Genomic DNA, 26,491 nt, shown 5'->3' on the forward strand with positions numbered 1-26,491 from the left:
TCTGATGTGTAATCTACCGGGTAGTTTAAAAATAATTTTTAATGAAATTTAAGAGCATCCTTCTTGAACGTAAAGTTTGAAGTTGATGTGGCAGCAATGACGTTTTGATAAACTTGAGTATTTACCAGATATGGAGGTTGTCTTTATTAGCCCAGATAGAATCATCCATTTGTCGTCTTATCAAGCGATAAAAACATTTTAAACGACTTACAAGCGTCTGTGCGTAAATGCTCTCCAGATCTACATTTTCAAATGGTTTTTTCTTCTTCTATATTCCTTAGTTGATCTGAATTCTATAAATTATCCGACTCCCATCGCAGAATATAACTTTGGCATGTAGTAAAGAGATTTAAGATAATCTTTACTGACCTAAATTCATATGCCATTGTATTCGCAGAACAGAGCTTTCATTACGCAAATGTGATGTTCGTATCTCGGAAAAGTATAAACCTTGACCGGCTGAATTTTTATCATTACAGAAGAATGCACTTTGAATTAAGTAAATTTGAATAGAAAAATTCTAAAATTCGTGTAATTTGCAAGATACTCACGTTGTCATAGTTTTGCATTTTTTTTTAAATTATAAAAGTTTTTAAATTTTAAAGTAAAATGCAAAAATTTTAAATCTTAGATGAGACATAACTTTCTGAAAATAATTTCACCACGAAATGAATTGTTCATGATACTAATGTACATATATGAACAAGTAATAAATGTTTGTAATTTTCTAATAATAATAATAATTTTTCCGTATAGGCCTGTCATCATAGAAGTACCCCATTTTGCGTCGTTGCGAGGAAAGGAACGAGAAATAGTAATACTTCGATCGGATAATGGAGAAACTTGGCGCGAGCATACCTTGGAAGCCAGCGAGGAGGCTGTCCAAGATGTTCTTAACGAGAGCTTTGAAGGAGAAGGTATAATTAATTCAATTGTATTTATTCTCATTAAAATATGCTGCAGTATAAAACATATTCACACTTGTATTCTCTAATAAACTCTAAACTAAAAGTAATTTAATTTGAAACAATAGTATATAAATAAATAAAACATTATTTCAGATATTTAATCGCATGTTCTATTGACTTTATAAGAGTAATTGTTTACGTAAGAAATAATGTAACTTTAAATGGTGCAAAGATAATGTTGATCTATATCAGAATGCGTATTTCACTTCAGCAGCTATCTTGAACAATAATACACAATTAGATTCATCCTTGAGGAGTATGTAGATGTAATAAGAGATTAAATTATTTGTGCAAATATTTTTGCAGAATTAAGCCAGCTTGAGGATCTCCAGACTTCCCGCATCGTAAGGATACTCACTGCAGACTTCCCACACTACTTTGCGGTAGTGTCTCGCATTAGGCAAGAGGTCCATGCAGTTGGTCCAGAAGGTGGCACAGTTTCATCATCAGCTGTTCCACAAGTTCAGGCCGTCTTTCCACCAGCAGCCTTGACTAAAAAGATCAGAGTTGGCCTTCAGGTGTTTACATTCTCTTTTGAAATATCAATATTAACAGCAAACATTTTTTCCAGCCAGACTTTTATCAGGATTAGAATTTTGAAGATAAATTGAAGTCTCCAAAAGGATAGAATAAAATATTGAATTGTTTAAATGTGCATTAAATGGTACAAGGATAAAAATACATGTTACGAATCATACTTATAATTCAATAATGAATAGAACAGCGTGCTATGCAATACCTAGCAGTATACAATAGAAACAAATTACCCCATGTAAACTGTAATTATCTAATTATTATTAACATCTCTGACAAGTTTATTTACGACGAAAACGTATAAATGAATATTTCAATTAACGATAGTACTAGAAAAGTTACCATCAGATTACAAACAACCTGTACTTTTTGTTTAGGCACATCCGATACCGGCAGACCTAGTAGCTAAGTTACTTGGTAATAGAGTGGCGGTATCACCGATCGTAACTGTTGAACCAAGACGAAGAAAATTCCACAAACCGATAACTTTAACCATACCCGTGCCACAAGCAGCCAACAAAGGCATGATCAATCAATATTCGGGAGATGCGCCGACGTTGAGACTTCTGTGCAGCATAACTGGTAATATATGCTTGCACGTAATATTGTAGAGCAGCGTACCGTCTTACTGGAGAATCTCTTACCGATAAGTGCTGAAACTGTTACGCCGCAACACCTTTGGTGTATATATGCTCTTATCAGACTTCTTACGCATTCAAAGATCAATTGTAGTTTAGTAGGCATGGCGCGGGCGATAGGCATCTTCGTCTGTTCTCAGGTCGTCGGGACTGCATTAAGAATCCCTCTGTATACACGGCGTTAGAACATTTACTATTATTATTTTCTAAAGTAAAACTGTAGGTTTAGATTTGTTTAATTTCACCCTTAAGAAGGTTTCTTTTGTTACAGCAAAATTCATTTAGGTGCAATTAGGTTATATGTCCCGGAGACCTTCGGATAGAGATTTAAAAGGGAGATGGTAGCTGCATGTTTCATAGAAACATTTCGTTGAGTACCATTGTTGTATACATATCTTGTTGTGATTCATTGTTAATGCTTGCATATTGTTAGGATTGAGTCATTTAGGTATGGATTATTAATTAATGTAGATAAAATTTTACTACCTAGCTCATTGTAAGCGTTAACTTCAAAGTTTTTGTTTCAGCACATTCGTTTGACTGGTAACCGCTTCGATATTAGGCTTGTAATTTATGAATTCTATAAAATTGTGTTCTCGAAATATATGTATTTTTAGAGAATTATTAACATGTATCATACGACACCGTTTACCGATACAAAAGACTGACAATATCGTATTTTTAATGTTATTATCTCTTACAGCCAACTTCCTATGTTTGTGAGTTATATATACATCGAAAAATACTTTCGAGTAAACAGTTTGATTCTGGTTTTCTCCGTGTTACTATGCTTTCTATCAAATTCTCGTTTCTGTTTGGTTGAATAATATTCAATTTGTCGAACATCACGGAAATATTCCAAATGCAATAAAAAAAAAGAAGCAGGAAGATATGTTTTCGACATGCATTGCGCCGCGTTTTTACTAGAATTATTTCACACATTTCTGTTTTTTTCTTGCTTCTACTTATTATAAATCGCAGATTTACACAGATTCGCGTTTGCTTTATGCGCGATTTTCAATGAATGCCGCTTTACTTTCATTTAGCAAGCATTATCATTCGGTCAGCGTGAATTTTGTTTCATATTACCCACATACATGACAGCACGTAACATCAACGCACTTATTGTGACCGATATTAAATACAAAATTTTACCGATTCTGTCGTATGATGGAAAAGGAAACAACTATCTTACTTCAGTTTTCGTATTTCTGTCTGTAATGTTGCACAAGAACATAGATGATTCAAATATAACAATTTACTTCAATATTTTCGAATAAGTTTAAGAATAAGAATAAGATAAGAAAATTATCTCTACGTATTTGTTAACAACATTGTTAATTTCAAATGTACCTTCTTCAACATGATCCAGAATTACATCACTGTAAACGTCTAAATAATATCACGTTTCATATTCAAACATGTACTACTGTTTTGAATGAACAGTCGAAGAAAATTAATAGCACGATAACATTCGATAAGTATTCATGTTTTCCTCGCGTTTGTTGATACTTTGAGCCCGGTGGTTAGTGGAACGATGACCTGATTTATGGGAGGAACTGAAGATTATCAGTTGAATTAATTTTAGCTTCGAACATACGTCAACATGAAAGAACGAAGGACAACCATTTTCTAGTAAAAATGTCTAAGCCCTTCGATTGTTTCTTCGAACGATATTTTTCTTCCTAACAGCTTCCGCAAGTTTTCAATTTCGTTTATGGTAATTTTTCTTTTTCTTTTAATTGAATTTTTTTTTGTGATATTCTTTGTAACAGTACGAAATTAGAAAACGTAGGCGTCTAGCGTAATAACAGAATGCTCGACAATCAAAGGGCTGAAAGCGTCTTAATTGTAATTAATCTCGGTCGCATCGGGTTAATATCCCACACATTTCACTTCTGCCGATTCTCCATTCGCAGCACGGACATATTTTAATAATGTTCTTGGACTTGGTATGTATGTCGTTCAGGGGGTCAGTCTCGGGCAGTCTGGGAGGATGTCACAGGTTCGACGCCGCTGACGTTCGTGAAAGATTGCGTTTCCTTCACTACAACTGTATCTGCTCGCTTCTGGCTAATGGATTGTCGAAATATCTCCGAAGCCACGAAAATGGCTACGGAGCTATACACACACGCGACACATGTACCTTTTATGGCCAAGTACGTTGATTGTTCAAAAAACGAATAGCGTAACGTAATCGCAGGTAGAACATTTCTTCTAAAAATCGGATCGATATCGTTTGAAAGTTTACGATTTTTCTGTACCTGCTAAAAGACGAGTTAAGGAAGAGCCTTAAGCTTGTGTAGTATTAAACCCATAGTGATCTTTTATAGAACCTTTTGTATTATCATTTTTGCATATGTTCTTTCGATAGTATCTAGAGAGAGGATTTAAATTTATAAGGAAGAAATAGCTTTTCGAATAGTGTAAATTTTCTATTCTCAATATCAAACAGTTACGTTTTACCTGCATGATTACACATCTCATTCAAGCGCGAAATGTAATTAATGAATAACGTAATTTCATCCGCAGATTTGTAGTATTTGCAAAGCGAGTAGATCCATTGGAAGCAAGACTACGCGTGTTCTGTATGACCGACGATAAAGAAGATAAGACATTAGAGAATCAAGAGCACTTCACGGAAGTTGCTAAGAGCCGAGACGTCGAGGTAAACGCAATGAAATTATGTGAATCATCGCTTGGTAATTAAGTTATTGTTACGCGGCTACATCGCGTGAAATCTTGTTTCCCACAGGTGTTGGAAGGTAAAACACAGTACATGGAATTTTCGGGTAACCTTGTGCCAGTATTGAAGAGCGGCGAACAGCTTCAGCTACCGTTCAGAGCTTTCAAGGAGAACAGAGTTCCGTTCACGGCGAGAATAAAGGATCCAGACGCGGCGGATATGATGGGACGCATAATGTTCATGAGCGAGCCAAAGGTTCCTAAGGGTGAATTGCCACAGACGCCTATATGCACGTTGAATATTTTATTGCCAGAGAAGATCTCTTCGGAACCTGCTGCCTCGGAGGTGGATTTGCTAGAGCTCTCGAAGAATTATAGTTTCCTACGCGACGGCGGCATAAGTATGCGCGGATTCTCACGCTGATCATGTCCGAACCGGAGAGACCGCGAGAATTGTAAACGTTAATTATATTTCCAGGTCGTCCGGACGCTATTCACAGAGCAACTATACGGTTGACTGATATCGCAAATCTGCTAGACAAAGACTGGGAAAAACTGGCGGAAGAATTGAATATACCACCGAACGAGGTATCGACGATCAAACAAGAATACGTTAACAAACCAGCCCAGCAAGCCGCGGCTATGCTTAAAGTATGGCAGAGCAACGGAAACAAAGCAACAGGTGAGTTTGATAAATATTATGTAATATTCTTGCATATTGGATTAATTCTTCAAATCAATCGGATCTTTGGGTATTACATGAACGCTTCAAACATGTTTAGAGATATTAAATTTGGTCGATAATATTATCTAATATTGCTAATACAACATTGATTTGGGATTAGATGACAATGAGTATCTAGTTGACATAATTGTTTTCAATTTGAAATTTCCTATTATGTAAATTTTTGTTTTTATAAATATTTTAAATGGATAACAATGTTACACATTGATGCTCGCAATTTGTAAATTTATTTAGGGACTGATAAGGTAATTGCTTTCTTTATTGAACATTTGTTTCATAATACATATTACAACACATGCTGTTATCAGTAACATATGTATAATGGGTAAACATTTATGTGAGGAATGTACTTATTTCGATATCAATTTTGAATATTTACATGGTTATTTAACACCCGAATATTTATCAATCAAAGATATCATTTGAATGCACGATAAGATTCAGGAACTGTGATAATAATATATGTCTGTATTTTTAGTCGTTACCTCATCTAATTCAAACACTATTAATTCATTGACTTTCAGTAAATCATGAAAGTCATTAACTACACGATAATACAATTATTACCGCTACTATGATACGCGCTATTATGAGTGCTCGTTATCTCATCTTTATAAATACACTTAGGGTGCGCAAATCGAATCTTCAAGTTATTATAATTTTACTTTTGACTCATTGTTTTCTGAATTAATGAACTTATATATAAACTTCCTGTTGCATTATCAATCTTTATACCACTATTTTAATACCTACTTTTCCGTTTTAATTATAAACAAATTTACTTTTTTTTTATATTGCACACAGTTTAACGATTATTTTCTGTTACATTGGTCTTGTTCATAAATAACTTTGCCTTATCTAGCGTATCAGTATAAACGTTTAAAGAAACTGAAAAAAATCTGTTGCCTTTTTCAAGATTAGACGAGAAGTCCTATCTGTATGTGAGCATTAGATATAGTAACAGATAGCGAAATTTAAAGGGAACCTGTTTCTCAGCAAGGTCGATTAATCAGACAGGCTTGTTTGACTAAGACGCGTGGAATCTGAGGAGCAACGTAGTTGGTGATCTCATCCTGCATTATTATGCCTGACATAAACCTATGGACTCCTTTCCCCCTCTTTTTTACCAACACTAATGACACAGACATACGGCAGAAATGCACGTAGCACATCGTTTCTGTTCTGCAATCGGTTAAAACAAGCAGAAGTGCGCACTATCTGAACAAGAATACAGTGAAAGTGATTGTACATTTCGAGTGCTTCCCAAATTTTCGTCTTCCTGTAGCATTTTTATAATTTTTTATTCAGCTTTTTGTACTCTTTTTTTTTAATTTTCGATTTTTGATCAGACATAAACGCCAAAATGTTTATATCTTTGTATCAGGAATATGAAAACGAGACGACTAATACGTACGTCAGTGAACTGTCGTTGCTATTTAGGAAATCATCTCCTCAGAGATATCACATTTCAATAAACACAGGTGTGTGCATGTGTCTGTGTGTCATCGGAGAATGATCGTTATCAATGAAAAATGTATCCTTGACATTCTTCTAACGTGACATAAATGTAAATAAAATTTATTCGGTTTCTGACATTGAGGGGAAGAAAGGAGTTTATTCTAGATTTACCATCGACTGGAAATCATTTGAAATAAATAATTAGAAAATATTTCATTCATTTTAAGCGACGAACAAAAAGCCTAATGAAAGAATTTCTTTTCTTATGTAGTTGACTATGTAAGAAACATAAATATTTAAAAAAGTAGTTACGTCAGCGTTATTTTGTGCTCGTTACGTACGAGAGCCTTGACAGAAATATTTTATCAATTGGACAACAATTTTGCGCGGTTAATTGATGCAGATAATTGTAGACCAATAAATTTTAATTAACGTTATGGAGAAGTATGATTATAATAGTTTTTCTTTTTTTTTTTCTCATTTTTTTTTTAAATAATAGTCTCGTGTATCTTGTGTTAAAAGGATGTAAACCATTCCTTATCGCTTTTAGCGTGCAATAATAAATACATATTTTTGTGTGCAAATTGAAATTTAGTTCAATATAATACAACAGAGCGAAAATTATAAATATTTCTATGTCATTTATACGTGCAATTGTTATACCACGAATAATGTTATCAATTGTTATCTCACTTGAAAACTATTTGTATGCGTAGGAAATACATTAGAAAAAGCGTTGAATAAGATTGGCCGCGAGGACATAGTGAAAAAATGCATATTCAACGTTGAACTGGTCACTGATGACGTAGAAAAGGCCGTCGCACGAGTACGATTAGATCAACCTGGTTTTGATTCTTTGAAAGAAGAATTGGGTCCTTCAAGGGATACTTCACTTCGACGTGATGCTACAATGGATCCAAAGATGGATCCTGATTACGATGATTTGAACAAAAGCAAGGTTTGTATTTTTTAAACTATCATTACAGATTAAATTGCATTTTCCATTGACTGTATTAAAAATTACATGTATTATTATTTTTATTTAAGCAATTTGTGTTTTTTCTTTTTTAGGAATCTGGATCTATAGAAGACCTCGATATCAGTAGCAATAAACGAGATACATGTATGTACTTTATTAACTACACTATATTTCATTCTTTCAAAATTAACTTCCAATACGATATCTAAAATATTCTTCGAACCGACTGACGTTTAACCCTACACACTTATACGATGACAACACTAGAAAGGACATGACATCACTGCTTGCATTTGTTTCTGTGAATAACACGCCGGCTCAACTCTGTGTCTCATTGCTAAGAAAAATAACGTGAAATCATGAGTTTACTCTTCACACTTCTTAGAAAGCACATTTACAATGACGATGTATATTTGGAACATCTCTGCACATTCATAGATTTCGTTCGAACTGATTTAGTATAATGTCAAATCTGAGAGCAAACATCATCATCCATCCACATTGCCTGACTTAACAGAACTTGGAAACTAATTTGTGCATCCAGTAGATTTGCACATTACCGATTTAAAACTGGAAATAATACTTTATGATAATTTATTCCTCTTATCTATTTTTTGTTTGTTTAATACATTTTGTTCTCGGGCTTTTAATATAATATTAGCCGATCTCTTCACGCCGTTTAAACCACATATTTTTTTCCACACTTGACAGCGAAACAGCATGTCACAATCACAAACGGCACTGTATTCAACGGAACCTCGACCCCCATCAAAGATAAATACGCAAGCGACGAGAAAGAACTAGGGGATGTTATGGCCGAATTTCTCGAGCAAAAATGTCACGTTGCCGACACGATGATCAAAAAGTCACGTGACGAACTTGACGACGAAGATAAAAAACGACAGAGAGTGATCGCAGACGCCAACAGAATCGTTTCCGGTAAGTGATTTGTGCATTCCTTGAGAAATGGTGGGTTGAGGGGCCGTGCTTCGACTAGCTGCAAAAGGAAATAATCAAAAAAAGAAATAATAATAATAAAACATTCAAAGCGCCAATTGATTGATAATCATCATATACATTTTCTTTAAAAATGGAAGCGTAAATCAACACGCGGCAGCATGACGAATTTTAATGCGATGATATCACGCTTGGTTCTAGGATAACTTATATTAACCATTTATCGATGAAATTTCAAACGCTAGTGCTCTATCGAAAATCTCGCTTTTTAGTATATCATGTTCGTAGCTGTAGTTCTTTATCATGATGTACAAAGAAATATGGTAGTTATCTTTTGCGATGAAGATACTTGTATGTCTTATTTACACGTGTGTTCGACTATTTATGAAACATAGATTTTGTGCAACTTTAGTGGAAGAACTGCAATATTTATGATTGTTAGTATCCCAATTTGCGACTACTGTAGTTATTAGTAAGTTAAAATAACGAAATTTGTAATAATAAATTTTAACTTATTATTAACCGAAATGTTACAAAATTAAGATACTAATAATTACACATTCTTTTAGTAATCTGATTACCCTAGTAGCTGTAAATGTATCTTAGTTATTGCAGAAATAATGAGTTAACACAATGATTATTTTGCTTCCTGATGTTAATTTATGCTATTGTATTGATTGAATAGATATGAACTGAGAATCATTGTTGGACCAAGAACAGTACATGTGTGTAGGAAAAATGAATTGAAACTGTAAAATTAATTTTTTTCTATGAAACTTCGTTTTTATCTTGGAAAGGCAATTTTGAAAATCAATCTATATTCTTATAAGATTCTGTGTTAAATTATTATTAAACTAAATTTGTTTCATTGTATTTTTCAGAAATATCACTATACTCTTGGTTCTATTATGAATTCAACTATGTATTATACAATACTATACTATATACATTTAAATCATCTGTTATTATTTCCAAAACAATTATCCACATCAATCTAATTATTGTTTTGAAAATAATAACATTCATGCTGTTTTACTGAAGATTGCTAAACAAGTATTTGTTTCTTCTTCTTTTTCTTATTAGATACACTATATTAATTATTATAATTTTTATCAAATTTATTTTGAAACTATTGGAAAATAGGCGATTTTTGAAAGTGTAGCACACGGCATTGATTCTGGACACGATTCACATCTGTGAAAGTTCATAGATCTACGATTAATTTTGGGCACACTAGATCATTTACTTCTTTTACTTTATCATCTTTTACTTTCACTCACAGGTTCTGGAGGGCTGATGCGGATTTTTTACAAATTTATCAGCTTGCTTTTACTTTAATTACGTAATAAAACTATTTTAATTTTTTTTGCCTCTCAAATTACATTTCATATCTACTGTATTATAATGCGAACTACTCTTCTGTGTCTTCATTTAATGACCCACTAATAGCCTTCTACTTTCTTCGACACGTCCCATTAATTTGTTTCAGCAAGGTTTCGCTGCAATTTTTTGGCGTTGCATGAACGGCCAAATACGTGTGGCCTAACTGTGCGGACTCACGGAGCAGCTGTCATTGTTGTATTCTCAATTATTATACATTTACATGAATTCAATTTGCAAAAAATAATCGAGCATTAATTACTTTCAACAATTGAATTCCATTTTCGTAAACAGTGATTACAATATCTCAAACATTGTAGCGTTAAAAGTACTCGCTATCATGAATTGAATCACTGTATAATTCTCTAAACAAAAATATCGAAATTTTTAATTAACGTTTAATTTTTTCAACGATTCAATCGATCGTTATCTTTTCGAAGCGCAAATTATTCGTTGAACGGATGGCTGCTCCACAGCATACACACTCCACGCACAAAACCACACGAGAGTCTAACCGCTGTTCTCAAACAAAGAGCAATATCGAGCGAGCCGGCTTACACTAATGATGACGAATTGAAATAAAAAACAAAAAATTAAAAAAAAAAAATGTGTTCTTTCCATTTTGCAACGTTTACAGATGCCTAAAATATGTAATACTTAATTAACAGGTGTAATAGCAGACGCAGAGAAAGAGAAGGGGAAGTTAGCAAAGGAAGGGTGGTCGGTGGTTTATGATGATGATGCGCGGGACAGTAAAGAGGCAAGAGGTGCTGTAGTTCAAAGTTTTGTTAGGGAACAGTTCAGTGACAATGAGCCGAGAGATAAGGGCGTTAAAATCGAGGAGGCTGTTAGCGACGGTCGAGTACCTGTCGTTGAACCACCGATAATTAAACAGCGTTACGTTCGCGACGGGAAGGGCGATTCTAGCATAACTACGATCGTTTCGTCGAAAATTATACTTTCGGTAACCGACGACAAGGCGGCAGGCCAACCTGTGAGTACTACGCAAACTGTCACGGTAAAAAAGATAGAGGAAGTAACGCCTAAAGACACAGTTTCCAACGGCAAGCGAAGCGTTGTCAGCAAGAAGGAGATGTTGTCCAAGGAAGGTAAGGAGATCGACGAGAAATTAACAATTCCCCTTGTAACACCTAAGAAAGAAGGCACGAGAGATGCAGCAGAAAAGGATAAAGAAGTTCTACGAGACGAACAGAGGCAACAATCGCCTAAAGATGCTGTTGTTAAAACGAACATTCCAAAAGACACGAAACCCACGACCGATAAGCAGACGTCTGCCTACGAGAGCGTTTACAGCGTACAGTATCCGTCTGTGCAACCAGACGACAAGCAAGATGACGAGTCGAAGAAATTGAAGGACAAGAGCGGCGGTATACTTTCGGGTATCTTCAAAGGAACCAAGCTTAAGAAGAGCAAATCCAAGGGATCGAAAGATACGTCCTTCGACAGCGGCGACGAAGAAACAAAAGTAGCCACGGAACAACCGGCACAAACGCAACCACCGATTCACGTTGTGCATGAATCTCATTTAGATCTGAAACCTGCTGAAGTCAGCGCACCTTACGACGCAAAATTAGCTACGATGCAATTCTTGGACGATTCCAGGCGCATTGCCTCGGACGCACATGGTGTAGCTGACAGTGCAGCAACCTCGATTCGAGTCCAGCCGAAAGACGACGTAAAAACAGCAGGTAAAGAACCGGACGATCGTACTGGAACCACGGCTAGCGATGGAAGTGATCAGGAGAAGGAGAAAGGTGGAGGTTTCTTCGGTATGTTCAAGAGTCCGAAGTCGAAGGACAAGAAATTGAAGAAATCTAAAGAAGCATCGTTCGACAGCGGCGACGAAGAGCTTCGAACTGCCACTGGAAAATTCTTAGACGATACACGGAAAGTTGCTGAAAGTACAATTGTACCAACAGCGCCTAAGATCGAGGGCAAACAAGAGTTGCATACTTTTACCTCGCAGGTTCATTACGCGGAGGATACGCCTAAGGATAAGTTGAACGGACATTCGTACGATATTTTGGATATGCAGAGGAAGTTAGAGACGGATAGAAGCACTCCACACAAGGAGATGAATGGAAAATCAGACGCGAAGAAGCAGAAGGAACGAAGTGTCGAAAGGTACGGTGACTCGAAGGCAGATTCGCAGGATAAGTCGACGGAGGATGAAAGAGAGACAGGTGACGAGGGTAAAGACAAGAGCGGAGGATTCTTCAGTATGTTCAAGAGTCCGAAACTGAAGTCTAAGAAGAGAAGCGCGTCTAGAGAGAAAAGTTCCTCGAAGGAAGCATCCTTTGACAGTGGAGACGAAGAGGCGCGACATTTAACGGCAAACTTCTTGGAAGATACGAAGAAAGTTGCAGAGAGCATGCACCACGAAGATCCAAAACGAACTGTAGAAAAAACTACCACCGATACGGTTCCCGATGTCTCGCAATCAGAGTCTGCAGATAAAGACAAGGGTATTGGAATCTTCGGTAAATTTATAGGCCCGAAATTGTCCAGGGACTCGCGAAGCAGATCTCGAGAGAAGAGCACTCCGCCGCAAGAACCAGCGATAGTTCCGGATAGTTCGTTACGCGAGGCCACTGAGAAATTCCTGGAGGATACGAAGAAACTCGCAAACGTAACGTTAGATACAACAGATGTTGTGAAAGATTCGAAGGAAGCAAAAGACAAAGCTGCAGCAGATATCAAGGAAGACGCCGATGCTGCGAAGAAGAAAATATCTGCTGGAATAGACGCAGTGACGGATGGAGCAGAGTCAGCGAAGGATAAAGCTGCGAAAGAGGCTAAGAAAGCTAAGGAAAAGTCTGGCGGTTTCCTGTCAGGCTTGTTCAAAGGCACTAAGCACGCGGCAGACGAAGCTTTCGAAGAAGCCAAAGACGTACTCGATGACACAAAGAAAGGAATCACCGAAGAGAAAGATCGTGCACGAGAAGCTGTGGCAGGAAAACTGCAAGACCTTGACACTGACAAGGATAAAGCAGTTTCTGAAGCAAAGGATGCAAAGGACAAAGTGGCGACAGCTGTAAAGGACACGAAGGATAAGATCGGCGAAAAGGTGTCTGAAACTGCACAGAAAGCTGCAGATACTGGCAAAGTTGTCGGTGAGAAGGTAGTGGATGGAGTGAAACGAGCTGAAGAAAAAGCAGATGCTGCTGCTAAGGATGTAGCCGATGGTGCAAAAGCAGCGAAGGATAAAGCTGCTTCAGGTATAAAGATCGCTACTGGTAAAGTTGTGACTGTTGCGAAAGATACTAAGGATAAAGTCGGCGGGAAAGTGGCCGAAGGTGCGCAGAAGGTAACCGATACTGGTAAGGCAGTCGGTGAAAGTGTAGGCAAAGGAGCGAAGACCGTTGAAGCCAAGGCTGAGGAGACTGCGCGAGAAATAGCTGATGGTGCCAAAGCAACGAAAGATAAAGTGGCTAAGGAGATAAAGGAAGACAGTGAAATAGCAAAGCAAAAGATATCATCTGGTGTAGAGACAGTTGTAGATGGTACAGCAGCAGCAAAAGATAAAGCTGCGAAGGAAGCTAAGAAGGCCAAGGAAAAGACCGGCGGTTTCCTTTCAGGACTTTTCAAGAGTGCGAAACACGCAGCTGATGAAGTTTCCGACGAGATGAAAGATTTTGTTGACGATACAAAAAAAGAGGCTGCAGAAGAGGAAGCTCGCGCTCGTGAAGCAGCAGCAGGAAAGCTGAAGGACCTTGATGCAGCGAAGGACAAGGCAGCTATGGAAGCGAAGGATGCAAAGGATAAAATGGCAACTGCTATGAAGGATGCTAAGGATACAGTTGGTCAGAAAGTATCTGAAGCTACCCACCAATTGACAGATTCTGAAAAAGTATTTGGTGTGAAAGGTACTAAGAATATAGATGAAAGTGCGAAAGTAGCAATGGACAAAGCAAAAGTTGTTAAAGATGCAGCTGTAGCAGCTGCAAAGGACACCAAGGATAAGGTCGGTGAGAAAGTGACTGAGGGTATGCAAAAAGCGAAAGATACTGGAAAAGCAGTTGGTGACAAAGTGGTGGATGGAGCGAAAAATGTTGAAGTAAAAGCTGAAGCAGCTACACGTGGAATCTCCGATGGCGCCAAAGCTGCGAAAGATAAGGTAGCTAAGGAAGTTAAAGAAGATGCTGAAGCGGCAAAGCACAGGGTAGCAAGTGGAATAGACACAGTGGTAGATGGTGTAGCAGCAGCGAAGGATAAGGCTACAAAGGAAGCTAAAAAGGCAAAGGAAAAGACAGGTGGTTTCCTCTCAGGATTGTTCAAGGGTGCGAAACATAGCGCAGATGAGGTTTCAGAAGATGTCAAAGAATTCCTTGACGAGACAAAGAAAGAAGCGGCAGAAGAGGAAGCCCGGGCGCGAGAAGCAGCAGAAAGAAAAGCTAAAGACATCGCTGCAGCTAAAGATAAAGCAGCTGCTGATGTGAAGGATGCAAAGGAAAAGGTTACAGGCGCTGCGAAAGACGCCAAGGATTTGGTTAGCGAGAAAGTATCTTCAGGTGTACAGAAAGTGTCTGATACTGGCAAAACTGTTAGCGACAAAGTGGTAGACGGAGTAAAACAAGCTGAGCAAAAGGTAGACTCCACTGCTCGAGGTGTTGCTGAGGGATTAAAAGCAGCGAAAGATAAGACAGTTGCTGGCGTGACAGATGCTAAGGATAAAGTTGCAGCTGCAGCGAAGGATACGAAGGATACAGTTGGTCAGAAGGTAACTGAAGCTGCCCACCAATTGTCAGATTCTGAAAAAGTATTTGGTGTGAAAGGTACTAAGAATATAGATGAAAGTGCGAAAGTAGCAATGGACAAAGCAAAAGTTGTTAAAGATGCAGCTGTAGCAGCTGCAAAGGACACCAAGGATAAGGTCGGTGAGAAAGTGACTGAGGGTATGCAAAAAGCGAAAGATACTGGAAAAGCAGTTGGTGACAAAGTGGTGGATGGAGCGAAAAATGTTGAAGTAAAAGCTGAATCAGCTGCACGTGGAATCTCCGATGGTGCCAAAGCTGCGAAAGATAAGGTAGCTAAGGAAGTTAAAGAAGATGCTGAAGCAGCAAAGCACAAGGTAGCAAGTGGAATAGACACAGTGGTAGATGGTGCAGCAGCAGCGAAGGACAAGGCTGCAAAGGAAGCTAAAAAGGCAAAGGAAAAGACAGGTGGTTTCCTCTCAGGTTTGTTCAAGGGTGCGAAACATAGCGCAGATGAGGTTTCAGAAGATGTCAAAGAATTTCTTGACGAGACAAAGAAAGAAGCGGCTGAAGAGGAGGCCCGTGCGCGAGAAGCAGCAAAAAGGAAAGCTAAAGACATCGCTGCAGCTAAAGATAAAGCAGCTGCTGATGTGAAGGATGCAAAGGAAAAGGTTACAGGCGCTGCGAAAGACGCCAAGGATTTGGTTAGCGAGAAAGTATCTTCAGGTGTACAGAAAGTGTCTGATACTGGCAAAACTGTCGGCGACAAAGTGGTAGACGGAGTAAAACAAGTTGAGCAAAAGGTAGACTCCACTGCTCGAGGTGTTGCTGAGGGATTAAAAACAGCGAAAGATAAGACAGTTGCTGGCGTGACAGATGCTAAGGATAAAGTTGCAGCTGCAGCGAAGGATACGAAGGATACAGTTGGTCAGAAGGTAACTGAAGCTGCCCACCAATTGTCAGATTCTGAAAAAGTATTTGGTGTGAAAGGTACTAAGAATATAGATGAAAGTGCGAAAGTAGCAATGGACAAAGCAAAAGTTGTTAAAGATGCAGCTGTAGCAGCTGCAAAGGACACCAAGGATAAGGTCGGTGAGAAAGTGACTGAGGGTATGCAAAAAGCGAAAGATACTGGAAAAGCAGTTGGTGACAAAGTGGTGGATGGAGCGAAAAATGTTGAAGTAAAAGCTGAAGCAGCTACACGTGGAATCTCCGATGGCGCCAAAGCTGCGAAAGATAAGGTAGCTAAGGAAGTTAAAGAAGATGCTGAAGCGGCAAAGCACAGGGTAGCAAGTGGAATAGACCAAGTGGTAGATGGTGCAGCAGCAGCGAAGGACAAGGCTGCAAAGGAAGCTAAAAAGGCAAAGGAAAAGACAGGTGGTTTCCTCTCAGGATTGTTCAAGGGTGCGAAACATAGCGCAGGTGAGGTTTCAGAAGATGTCAAAGAATTCCTTGACGAGACAAAGAAAGAAGCGGCTGAAGAGGAAGCCCGTGCGCGAGAAGCAGCAGAAAGAAAAGCTAAAGACATCGCTGCAGCTAAAGATAAAGCAGCTGCTGATGTGAAGGATGCAAAGGAAAAGGTTACAGGCGCTGCGAAAGATGCCAAGGATTTGATTAGCGAGAAAGTATCTTCAGGTGTACAGAAAGTGTCTGATACTGGAAAAACTGTCGGCGACAAAGTGGTAGGCGGAGTAAAACAAGCTGAGCAAAAGGTAGACTCCACTGCTCGAGGTGTTGCTGAGGGATTAATAGCAGCGAAAGATAAGGCAGTTGCTGGCGTGACAGATGCTAAGGATAAAGTTGCAGCTGCAGCGAAGGATACGAAGGATAAAGTCAGTGAAAAAGTGGTCGAAGGTGCGCACAAGGTGTCAGACACTGGCAAAGCAGTTGGGGAGAAAGCTGCAGACGGTGTTGAGAAAGCTAAACACAAAGTGGATGTAGCTGCTCATGATTTAGTCGAAGGTACAAAGGCAGCAAAAGACAAAGTAGCCAAGGAAATTCAGGAGGATGCTGCAGATGTGAAACAGCAGGTTTCATCGGGAATAGGAGCAGTTGTGGATGGTGCGGCTGCGGCTAAAGATAAAGCTGCAAAGGAAGCTAAGAAAGCTAAAGAAAAAACTGGTGGTTTTCTATCAGGACTATTCAAAGGCTCCAAACATTCTATAAATGAAGTTACATTTGATATGAACGACTTCCTCGACGATGCGAAACGAGTAGCCTCCGAGGACAAAGCTTATGTACACCAAACAATGGAGGACAAGCTGTTTGATGTTGACTTAATGGCGGATAAAGCAGTTGCAGACGTAAAGGATGCAAAGGACAAGGTTGCAACAGCTGCAAAAGATACTAAGGACAAGGTCAGCGAAGTTGTATCTGATGGTGTGCAAAAGGTACAGGATGCGGGCAAAGCTGTTGGTGAGAAAGTTGTTGACGGTGTCAAGGTAGTAGAAGCAAAAACTGAAGCAGTAGCCCGAGACGTTGCTGAGGGTGCTAAAGCAGCAACGGATAAAGCTTTTGCAGATGTAAAGGACGCCAAGGATAAAGCTGCATCTGCTGCAAAAGACACCAAAGACAAGGTTAGCGAGAAAATATCCGAGGGTGTACAGAAGGTATCCGACGCTGATAAAGCTGTTGGAGAAAAGGCTGCAGCTTCTGCGAAAGATGCTAAAGACAAGATCAGCGAAGTGGTAGTTGGAGGTGCGCATAAGGTGGCAGACACTGGCAAAGCGATTGGAGAAAAAGCTGCAGATGGTATGGAGAAAGCTAAACACAAAGTAGAAGTAGCTGCTCATGATATAACTGATAGTACAAAGGCAGCAAAGGATAAAGTAGCCAAGGAGATTCAGGACGATGCTGCAGCTGTAAAGCAGAAGGTATCATCTGGAGTAGATTCCATTGTAGATGGTGCAGCATTAGCCAAGGACAAAGCTGCGAAGGGAGCTAAGAAGGTTGAAGAAAAAACTGGTGGCTTCCTTTCTGGATTTTTCAAAGGAACAAAACACGCAGCAGATGAAGTTTCAGACGATGTTAAGGACTTCCTCGATGAAGCGAGGAGAGAAGCCTCTGAGGATAAAGCTTTAGCATATGAAGCAATGGAGACCAAGTTGTTCGACGTTGACTCGATGAGGGATAAAGCAGTTGCAGACGTAAAGGGTGCAAAGGACAAAGTTGCAACAGCTGTGAAAGACACTAAAGATACAATCAGCGCCAAAGTATCTGATGTTGCACAAAAAGCATCAGATGCTAGCAAAGCTGTTGGTGAAAAGGTAGCAGACGGTGTGAAACAGACTGGAGAAAAAGTGGAAACCACTGCACACGAAATTGCCGATGGTGCGAAAGCCGCAAAGGATAAAGTAGTTACTGACTTGAAAGATGCCAAGGATAAAACTGCAGCAGCCGTTAAGGACACAGAAGCCAAGATCGGTGAAAAAGTGACCGAGGGTGCTCAGGAAATATCAGACACAAGTAAAATGGTTGGTGAAAAGATAGTGAGTGGTGCAAAGAAAGTAGGCGACAAAGCAGAAGCATCCGCCCACGAGGCAGCTGAGAAAGCAAAAACAGCTAAGGACAAGGTTGAGAAAGAAGTTACAGAAGATGTTGCTGCCGTGAAACATAAGATTTCATCGGGTGTGGATGCTGTTGCCGATGGCACAGAAGCAGCAAAAGAAAAGGTCGCGAAGGAAGCTAAGAAAGCAAAGGAAAAGAGTGGAGGTTTCCTCTCTGGTTTATTCAAAGGTGCAAAACATGCAGCAGAAGAGGTTACGGAAGATGTTAAAGAATTCTTCGACGATACAAAGAAGGAAGCAGCAGAGGAAGAAGCTCGTGCTCGCGAAGCAGCTGAGAAAGCATCGAAAGATATTGACGCAGCAAAAGACAAAGCAGCCGCTGAGGTGAAAGGCGCAAAGGATAAAGTGGCAATTGTTGTCAAGGACACAGGAGAGAAAATTAGCGAAAAAGTATCCGACGGCGTAAAGGTTGTTGCAGATGCTGGAAAAACTGTGAGCGACAAGGTAGCAGGTGGAGTTAAAGAAGCAGATGCTAAAGCGAAAGCAGTTGCTCAGGACGTGGCTGAAGGTGCGAAAACAACGAAGGACAAGCTCGTTACTGGCGTAAAAGACGCCAAAGACACGCTCGCATCTGCAGCAAAGGACACAAAGGACAAGATCAGCGATAAAGTGTCCGAGGGTGCGCAAAAGGTGTCAGACGCAGGTAAAACTGTTGGAGGAAAGATCGCAGATGGTGCGAAGAAAGTTGAGGGCAAAGTAGAAGCAACTGCTCACGAGGTAGCCGACGGTGCAAAAGCTACAAAGGAGAAAGTCGCCAAGGAGATCAAAGAAGATGCTACTACTGTAAAACAAACGGTATCATCAGGCATAGACGCAGTGGTAGATGGTGCAACATCAGCAAAGGACAAGGCAGCGAAAGAAGCTAAAAAGGCAAAGGAAAAAACTGGTGGCTTCCTTTCGGGACTGTTCAAAGGTGCGAAACATTCTGTCGATGAGATGTCAGATGACATCAAAGACTTCATGGAAGAAACTAAGAAAGAAGCATCTGAAGAGAAAGCTCGTCTCCATGATACGGTAGAAGGAAAGTTAAAGGACATCGATGCAGCGAAAGATCAAGCAGCTGCGGACGTAAAGGACGCGAAAGATAAGGTTGCAACCGCTGTGAAAGACACCAAGGATACGATCAGCGCCAAAGTGTCTGACGTGACGCAAAAAGTGTCAGATGCTGGAAAAGCTGCGGGTGACAAGGTGGCTGACGAGGCGAAGCGTGCAGCAGAGAAAACAGACGCCAAGGTTCAAGAATTAGCTGAAGGCGCAAAAGCAGGCAAGGACAAAGCAATTGCTGGAGTGAAAGATACGAAAGACAAAGTCGCTACAGCTGCAAAGGACGCGGCAGACGCAGTCGGTGAAAAAGTGTCAGCGGGTAAAGAGAAAGTATTGGACGCTGGCAAAACGGTAGGAGAGAAAGTAACCGACGGTGTGAAGAAAGCTGAGGACAAAGCTGGAGCAATTGCTCAAGACATAGCTGGAGGCGCGAAGGCGACGAAGGACAAAGTGGCAAAGGAAGTCAAGGAAGACACTGATGCTGTAAAACAGAAGATTTCTTCGGGAATAGATAAAGCTGCTGATGCTGCAGGCGCGGCGAAAGATAAAGCAGCAAAGGAGGCTAAGAAAGCCAAGGAAAAGAGCAGCGGTTTCCTTTCTGGATTCTTTAAGAGTGCCAAACAGGCAGCTGATGAAGTTTCCGACGAGATGAAAGGTTTCGTTGACGATACGAAGAAAGAGGCTGCTGAAGAGGAAGCTCGTGCACATGAAGCAATGGCAGGAAAACTTAAAGACCTCGACGCAGCCAAAGACAAAGCAGCTGCTGATATGAAGGATGCAAAGGATAAGGTTGCAGGAGCTGTGGTAGACACCCAGGATAAAGTCACCGAGAAAGTATCTGATACTATGCAAAAGGTGTCAGATGCTGGCAAAACATTAGGTGGAAAAGTTTCAGATGGTGTAAAAATCGCTGAGGCGAAGGTAGAAGCTACAACGAAAGATTTAGCCAGCGGTGTGGAAACAGCAAAGGACAAAGTAGCTGCTGATGTTAAGACTGTTGCGGATAAAGTTTCATCTTCTGCGAAAGACACCAAAGACAAAGTCAGCGAGAAAGTGGCTGATGGAGCGCAGAAGGTGGTAGACACTGGCAAAGCTGTTGGAGAAAAGGTTGCTGACGGAGCACACAAAGTAGCAGACACTGGCAAAGCTGTTGGAGAAAAGGTTGCTGACGGTATGAAGAAAGTCGAGGATAAAGCTGATAAAGCTGCTCAGGACATATCTAGCGGCGCTAAGACAGTGAAAGACGCGGTAGCTAAAGAAATCAAAGAAGATAGCGATGCTGTAAAGCAGAAGGTATCGTCAGTGGTCGATTCAGTCGCAGATAGTGCTGCAGCTGCTAAAGACAAAGCTGCGAAGGAAGCTAAGAAAGCCAAGGAAAAAAGTGGAGGCTTCCTTTCTGGATTGTTCAAGGGTGCAAAACACGCTGCTGATGAAGTTACCGGTGATGTGAAGGACTTCCTCGAGGAAACGAAGAAAGAAGCGTCGGATGAGAAAGCTCGTTTACACGATACAGTCGAAGGCAAGTTGAAAGATATCGACGCGGGTGTAATGGACGCAAAAGATAAAGTAACAACTGCTGCAAAGGACAGCAAAGATAAAGTTGCAAGTGTTGTGGGAGACGCAAAGGAGAAAGTTGCTGGAAAAGTAACGGAAGGAGTGCATAAAGTATCCGATGCTGGAAAAGCTGTTAGCGACAAAATTGCCGACGAAGCGAAGCACGCAGAAGCTAAGACGAAAGCAGCAGTTCACGAAGCAGTTGATGGTGCTAAGTCAACGAAGGACAAAGTAGTTTCAGATCTGAAAGATGTTAAGGAGAAAGTTGGAATTGCTGCAAAGGACGCCAAGGATCAAATTAGCGACAAAGTGACCGATGGTACTCAAATGCTATCAGACGCTGGTAAATCCATTGGAGGAAAAATGGTAGATGAAGTGAAGAAAGCAGAAGACAAAGTAAGCACTGCAGCACAGGACGTTGCCTCTGGTGCAAAGGCTGCAAAGGATAAAGTTACCAAGGAAATTAAAGAAGATGCAGACGCTGTAAAGGAAAAGGTATCATCAGGTGTAGAGTCAGTGGTAGATGGTGCTTCAGCAGCAAAGGATGCAGCTGCGAAGGAAGCTAAGAAAGCCAAAGAAAAGAGTGGTGGCTTCCTTTCTGGGTTATTCAAAGGCGCAAAACATGCAGCAGAGGAGGTCACTGAAGACGTGAAAGAATTTTTCGATGAAACGAAGAAAGAGGCTGCTGAAGAAGAAGCCCGTGCTCGAGAAGCAGCATCAGAGAAGTTAAAGGACATCGATACGACCAAGGACAAAGTAGTTGCTGATACAAAAGATGCAAAGGATAAAGTAGCTACTGCGGTGAAAGACACCAAAGATAAAGTCAGCGAGAAAGTGTCTCACGGTGTGCAGAAAGTGTCTGATGCTGGCAAAACAGTCGGTGAGAAAGTCACAGATGGAGCGAAAGAAATTGGTACAGCTGTAGATGTCACTGCGCATAAATTAGTCGATGGAGCAACAACAACGAAGGATAAAGCAGTAGCTGAGGCTAAGGACGCTAAAGACAAAGCTGCAGCTTCTGCGAAAGATGTTAAAGACAAGATTAGCGAGGTGATAGTTGGAGGTGTGCATAAGGTGTCAGACACTGGCAGAGCAATTGGAGAGAAAGCTACAGACGGTGTTGAGAAAGCTAAACACAAAGTGGAAGTAGCTGCTCATGATATAGCCGAAGGTACAAAGGCAGCAAAGGACAAAGTAGCCAAGGAGATTCAGGAGGATGCTGCAGCTGTGAAACAGAAGGTTTCATCGGGAATAGGAGCAGTTGTGGATGGTGCGGCTTCGGCTAAGGATAAAGCTGCAAAGGAAGCTAAGAAAGCTAAAGAAAAGACTGGTGGTTTTCTATCAGGACTATTCAAGGGCTCCAAACATTCTACAGATGAAGTTACATATGATATTAAGGACTTCCTCGACGACGCGAAACGAGTAGCCTCCGAGGACAAGGCTTATGTACACCAAGCAATGGAGGACAAGCTGCTTGATGTTGACTTAATGGCGGATAAAGCAGTTGCAGACGTAAAGGATGCAAAGGACAAGGTTGCAACAGCTGCAAAAGATACTAAGGACAAGGTCAGCGAAGGAGTATCTGATGGTGTGCAAAAGGTACAGGATGCGGGCAAGGCTGTTGGTGAGAAAGTTGTTGACGGTGTCAAGGTAGTAGAAGCAAAAACTGAAGCAGTAGTCCGAGACGTTGCTGAGGGTGCTAAAGCAGCGAAGGACACCAAAGACAAGATCAGCGAGAAAGTATCTGGTACTGCACAAGCAATGTCAGATGCTGGTAAAGCTGTGGGTGCCAAAGTTGCTGACGGTTTACAGAAAACAGAAGCAAAAGTAGAAACAGCTGCTCAAGGAATATCCGACGGCGCGAAAACAACAAAAGATAAGTTAACGAAAGAGATCAAACACGATGCTGAGACTGTAAAGGAGACAGTTTCTTCTGGCATGCAAGCTGTTGCAGACGGTGCAACTGCAACGAAGGACAAAGTTGTGAAAGAAACGAAAAAAGCTAAGGAAAAGAGTGGCGGTTTCTTCTCAGGCTTGATCAAAGGTGTGATGCATACAGCAGACGAAGTTTCAGACGATGTTAAAGAATTCTACGACGAGACGAAGAAAGAAGCTGCCGAGGAGGAAGCTCGTGCTCGTAAAACCGTTGCTAGTAAAATGAAAGAAGTCGACGCGGCAAAGGATAAAGCTGTCGCCGATGTAGAAGCTGTTAAAGACAAAGCTGCAGCTGGTGCGAAAGATGCCAAGGACAAAGTCAGCGAGAAAGTAACCGGCGCTGTGCGCAAGGTGTCATTTGCTGCTGAAACTGTCGGCGAGAAAGTTGCCGACGGAGTAAAGGGAGTAGCAACGAAAACTGAAGCAACAGCTCGAGACGTTGCCGAGGGTGCTAAATCAGCGAAGGACAAGGTAGCTGCAGACGTGAAAGATGCTAAAGAAAAAGTCACGGTAGCTGCGAAAGATACAAAAGATAAGATCAGCGAAAAGGTGTCTGGTACTGCGCAAGCAGTATCAGACGCAGGTAAAACTGTCGGTGCCAAAGTTGCTGATAGCCTACAAAAAACAGAATCAAAAGCAGAAACAGCTGCTCAAGGAATATCCGACGGTGCGAAAGCAGCGAAAGATAAATTAGCCAAGGAGATCAAAGAAGATACCGTTGCTGTGAAACAGAAAGTTTCGTCCGGCGTGGATACAGTTGTTGACGGCGCAAAGGCAGTCAAAGACAAAGCCGCGAAAGAAGGTAAAAAGGCCAAGGAGAAAGGCGGTGGCTTTTTCTCCGGTTTGATCAAAAGCGCGAAGCACGCGGCGGACGATTTCTCTGGGGAGGTTAAAGAATTCGTCGACGAAACGAAAAAAGAGGCCGCGGAGGAGGAAACTCGTGCTCGCGAAGCTGTGGCTGGAAAACTGAAAGACGTCGACGCGGCTGCGGACAGAGCTGCTGCTGACGTGAAGATGACTAAAGATAAAATCACAACAGGTGCAAAAGACGTCAAAGACGCAGTTAGCGCGAAGGTGACAGACAGTGCGAAGCACACTGTACAATTCGTAGAAAGTACTAGTCAAGACGTGGCCAAAGCTACGAAAGCGGCAGAGAAGAAAGCTGCTACAGCTGTGTCGGGTGTTAAAGGCGAGATATCTGGTGCCGTGAAAGAAGGCAGTGAAAAAGTAGCGACAAGTGCGCAGAAAATTTCAGACTCAAGAAAAGCTGTCGGAGAGAAATTATCAAGTCACGTAGATCAGAGGTTTGTCGTAGACACTAGCGACCCTAATAGCAGCGTAGCTGAATTTTTAGAAGAAATGAAACGCCATGCTGCCTTCGACACGTCTCACTCTCAAGACAGACCAGACGTTCATTTGTACGAAAATGTTTTCTTTAAAGAAAGAACGCCGGAAACGAAGGGAACACCGAGCCCGAAAAGTGGGAAAGATCTGAGATCGTCTACGACAGAAGTATATGATCCGCTTTCTGGTGTAGATCCCGATGCACAATATAGACTGTCCGATGTAAACGTTAGAGACGACGATGGCGATCGTGGTAGCGAATCGACGTCGAAGAAAGTATCTCGCATTCCACAAAAAGTTAGTTCCTCTAAAGACGCAAGAGTTAGCCCTAGTAGTTCATCAGATAGTACAGTTAGGGTAGTAAACGTATTTAGCGATGTAGAGCACCTCGAACCTCACACACGGCAGACCGTCACCACAGTCGTAAGAAAGTCTGTGCGGACGGCAGCAACCCCGCCACCCAGTCCCGCCGAGTACACTGACAGTAGAATCGAAGGTATCTTGCAATAATTGCGTTATACATATTACATACCAGCTGTGTGTAACATGATTAATTAAGTTGATGCTTTTCTGTAACTTATGTTTTGGTAGTCATACCAAAATGACCAAAGTGGTCATTGCACTGTCATTCGTTAATGAATTCTAACACTCTGAACTCAATCACTCTTAGTGTACTAATGTCTAGAGGATCTTTTGGAAAAACAATAAAAACAAAAAAAATATAAGAAGATCGAACGTACTATAAAGTGGAACGGTGTTGTATTTTGTTACTGTAAAAATGGAAGTGATTATTTGTAGAAAAAAACGAACATTGCGTAGTATATTTCAATTTTTTCTCGTTCATAATATTATATCTCCATTATTTTGCATATATTATTCAGTCACTTTGTTATCATTCATCATTCAATTGAACACACACATACACACTTTATAGTATGACAGTTGAAAAAAAGAAAAAAGAAGATCCGTGGTCGAGCGTAGCTAATATTTATAAGACAACGTGTTTAAAATTATTTCTATTTATTTGCTGTTATTATTTTCAGTTTGTGCCTTTTTAACTTTTTTTTAACATTTTCTTTTAATGCATGTTTCCAGGTTTTTTATGCTACTCTTTTTTTTTAACATTATAATATTATCCATAAGGAAAATGTTTTTTATTATCCATCGATAACGACGTTTATCGGTTTGATACGCAACAACCTTATTTGTCATTATCCGTTTCTTTTATTATAGCGTAACATATAATATCATATTGTTATTTATTATACGGTAATATACAAATATATCATTGAAATTAACAGGAGACCACAACTAGCGAAGCATGAACCGAGGTATGCCATGCAGGGAAAACATCATTCATCTAATCTTTGTCAAATCATTGCTTTCAATGTTCACATTGTCATTTCCCGCCTTTTCTTATGGTGCGTTCATCTACTTTTCCAGATGTTACCGAAGAGGCAGCAAGACGAGCGCAGAATCTAGCCGATCAAGCGTATTCGATGTCGAAACCAGGTAACGTATGGCCAAAGAAAGTATAAAGATTCACGAACACAGATCACAGGTCCAAGATCAATACGTTAGCAGTTTCTATTTTGGTGCCCTCATTTATATTTAGCTTTATCTTCCATAGTTAGCACCTGCCGACGCTTTCACACTAATACTGTGCGCACGTTTCTTACTAAATAGATACCTATTTGCGGCGTATAGAGTACAAATTTATCGTCAAATTACCAATACATATTCTCTTCTTTTTTTTTCTAATTTTTTGTTTCATACAACAACTCTGTTACACGAAACACCTTCGACTTATATATTTTTTTCTTCTGTATAGTTCTATCTAACAAATGAAAATTTAGCTCAAACCAAACGTAGTCTAGCAAGTTCTAATTTTACTTCCAGCTCGTAGATTAAACATCTCTCTCTCTCTCTATCTCTCTCACACTAATTCTCTTCACTTGTTACAACGAGTAAATTTCGTTTTTTTTTTAT

The 26,491-nt window shown here is 40.3% G+C and overlaps 1 protein-coding gene across 1 annotated transcript in view; it reads left to right on the forward strand.

The window, feature by feature from the left end:
* Positions 1–26,491, forward strand: part of LOC108575490 (microtubule-associated protein futsch-like) — a 98,935-nt gene that overhangs the window by 61,456 nt on the left and 10,988 nt on the right. The window contains exons 24-35 of the mRNA XM_017938307.1: positions 757–917; positions 1,275–1,486; positions 1,880–2,084; positions 4,110–4,299; positions 4,673–4,808; positions 4,896–5,226; positions 5,304–5,507; positions 7,745–7,986; positions 8,100–8,151; positions 8,719–8,946; positions 11,013–24,998; positions 25,946–26,014. Coding sequence (XP_017793796.1) covers positions 757–917; positions 1,275–1,486; positions 1,880–2,084; positions 4,110–4,299; positions 4,673–4,808; positions 4,896–5,226; positions 5,304–5,507; positions 7,745–7,986; positions 8,100–8,151; positions 8,719–8,946; positions 11,013–24,998; positions 25,946–26,014 — 16,016 coding nt within the window. The remainder of the gene's footprint in view (positions 1–756; positions 918–1,274; positions 1,487–1,879; positions 2,085–4,109; positions 4,300–4,672; positions 4,809–4,895; positions 5,227–5,303; positions 5,508–7,744; positions 7,987–8,099; positions 8,152–8,718; positions 8,947–11,012; positions 24,999–25,945; positions 26,015–26,491) is intronic.

Source organism: Habropoda laboriosa, unplaced genomic scaffold (assembly GCF_001263275.1).
Source record: "Habropoda laboriosa isolate 0110345459 unplaced genomic scaffold, ASM126327v1 scaffold269, whole genome shotgun sequence".
Classification (NCBI taxonomy): domain Eukaryota; kingdom Metazoa; phylum Arthropoda; class Insecta; order Hymenoptera; family Apidae; genus Habropoda; species Habropoda laboriosa.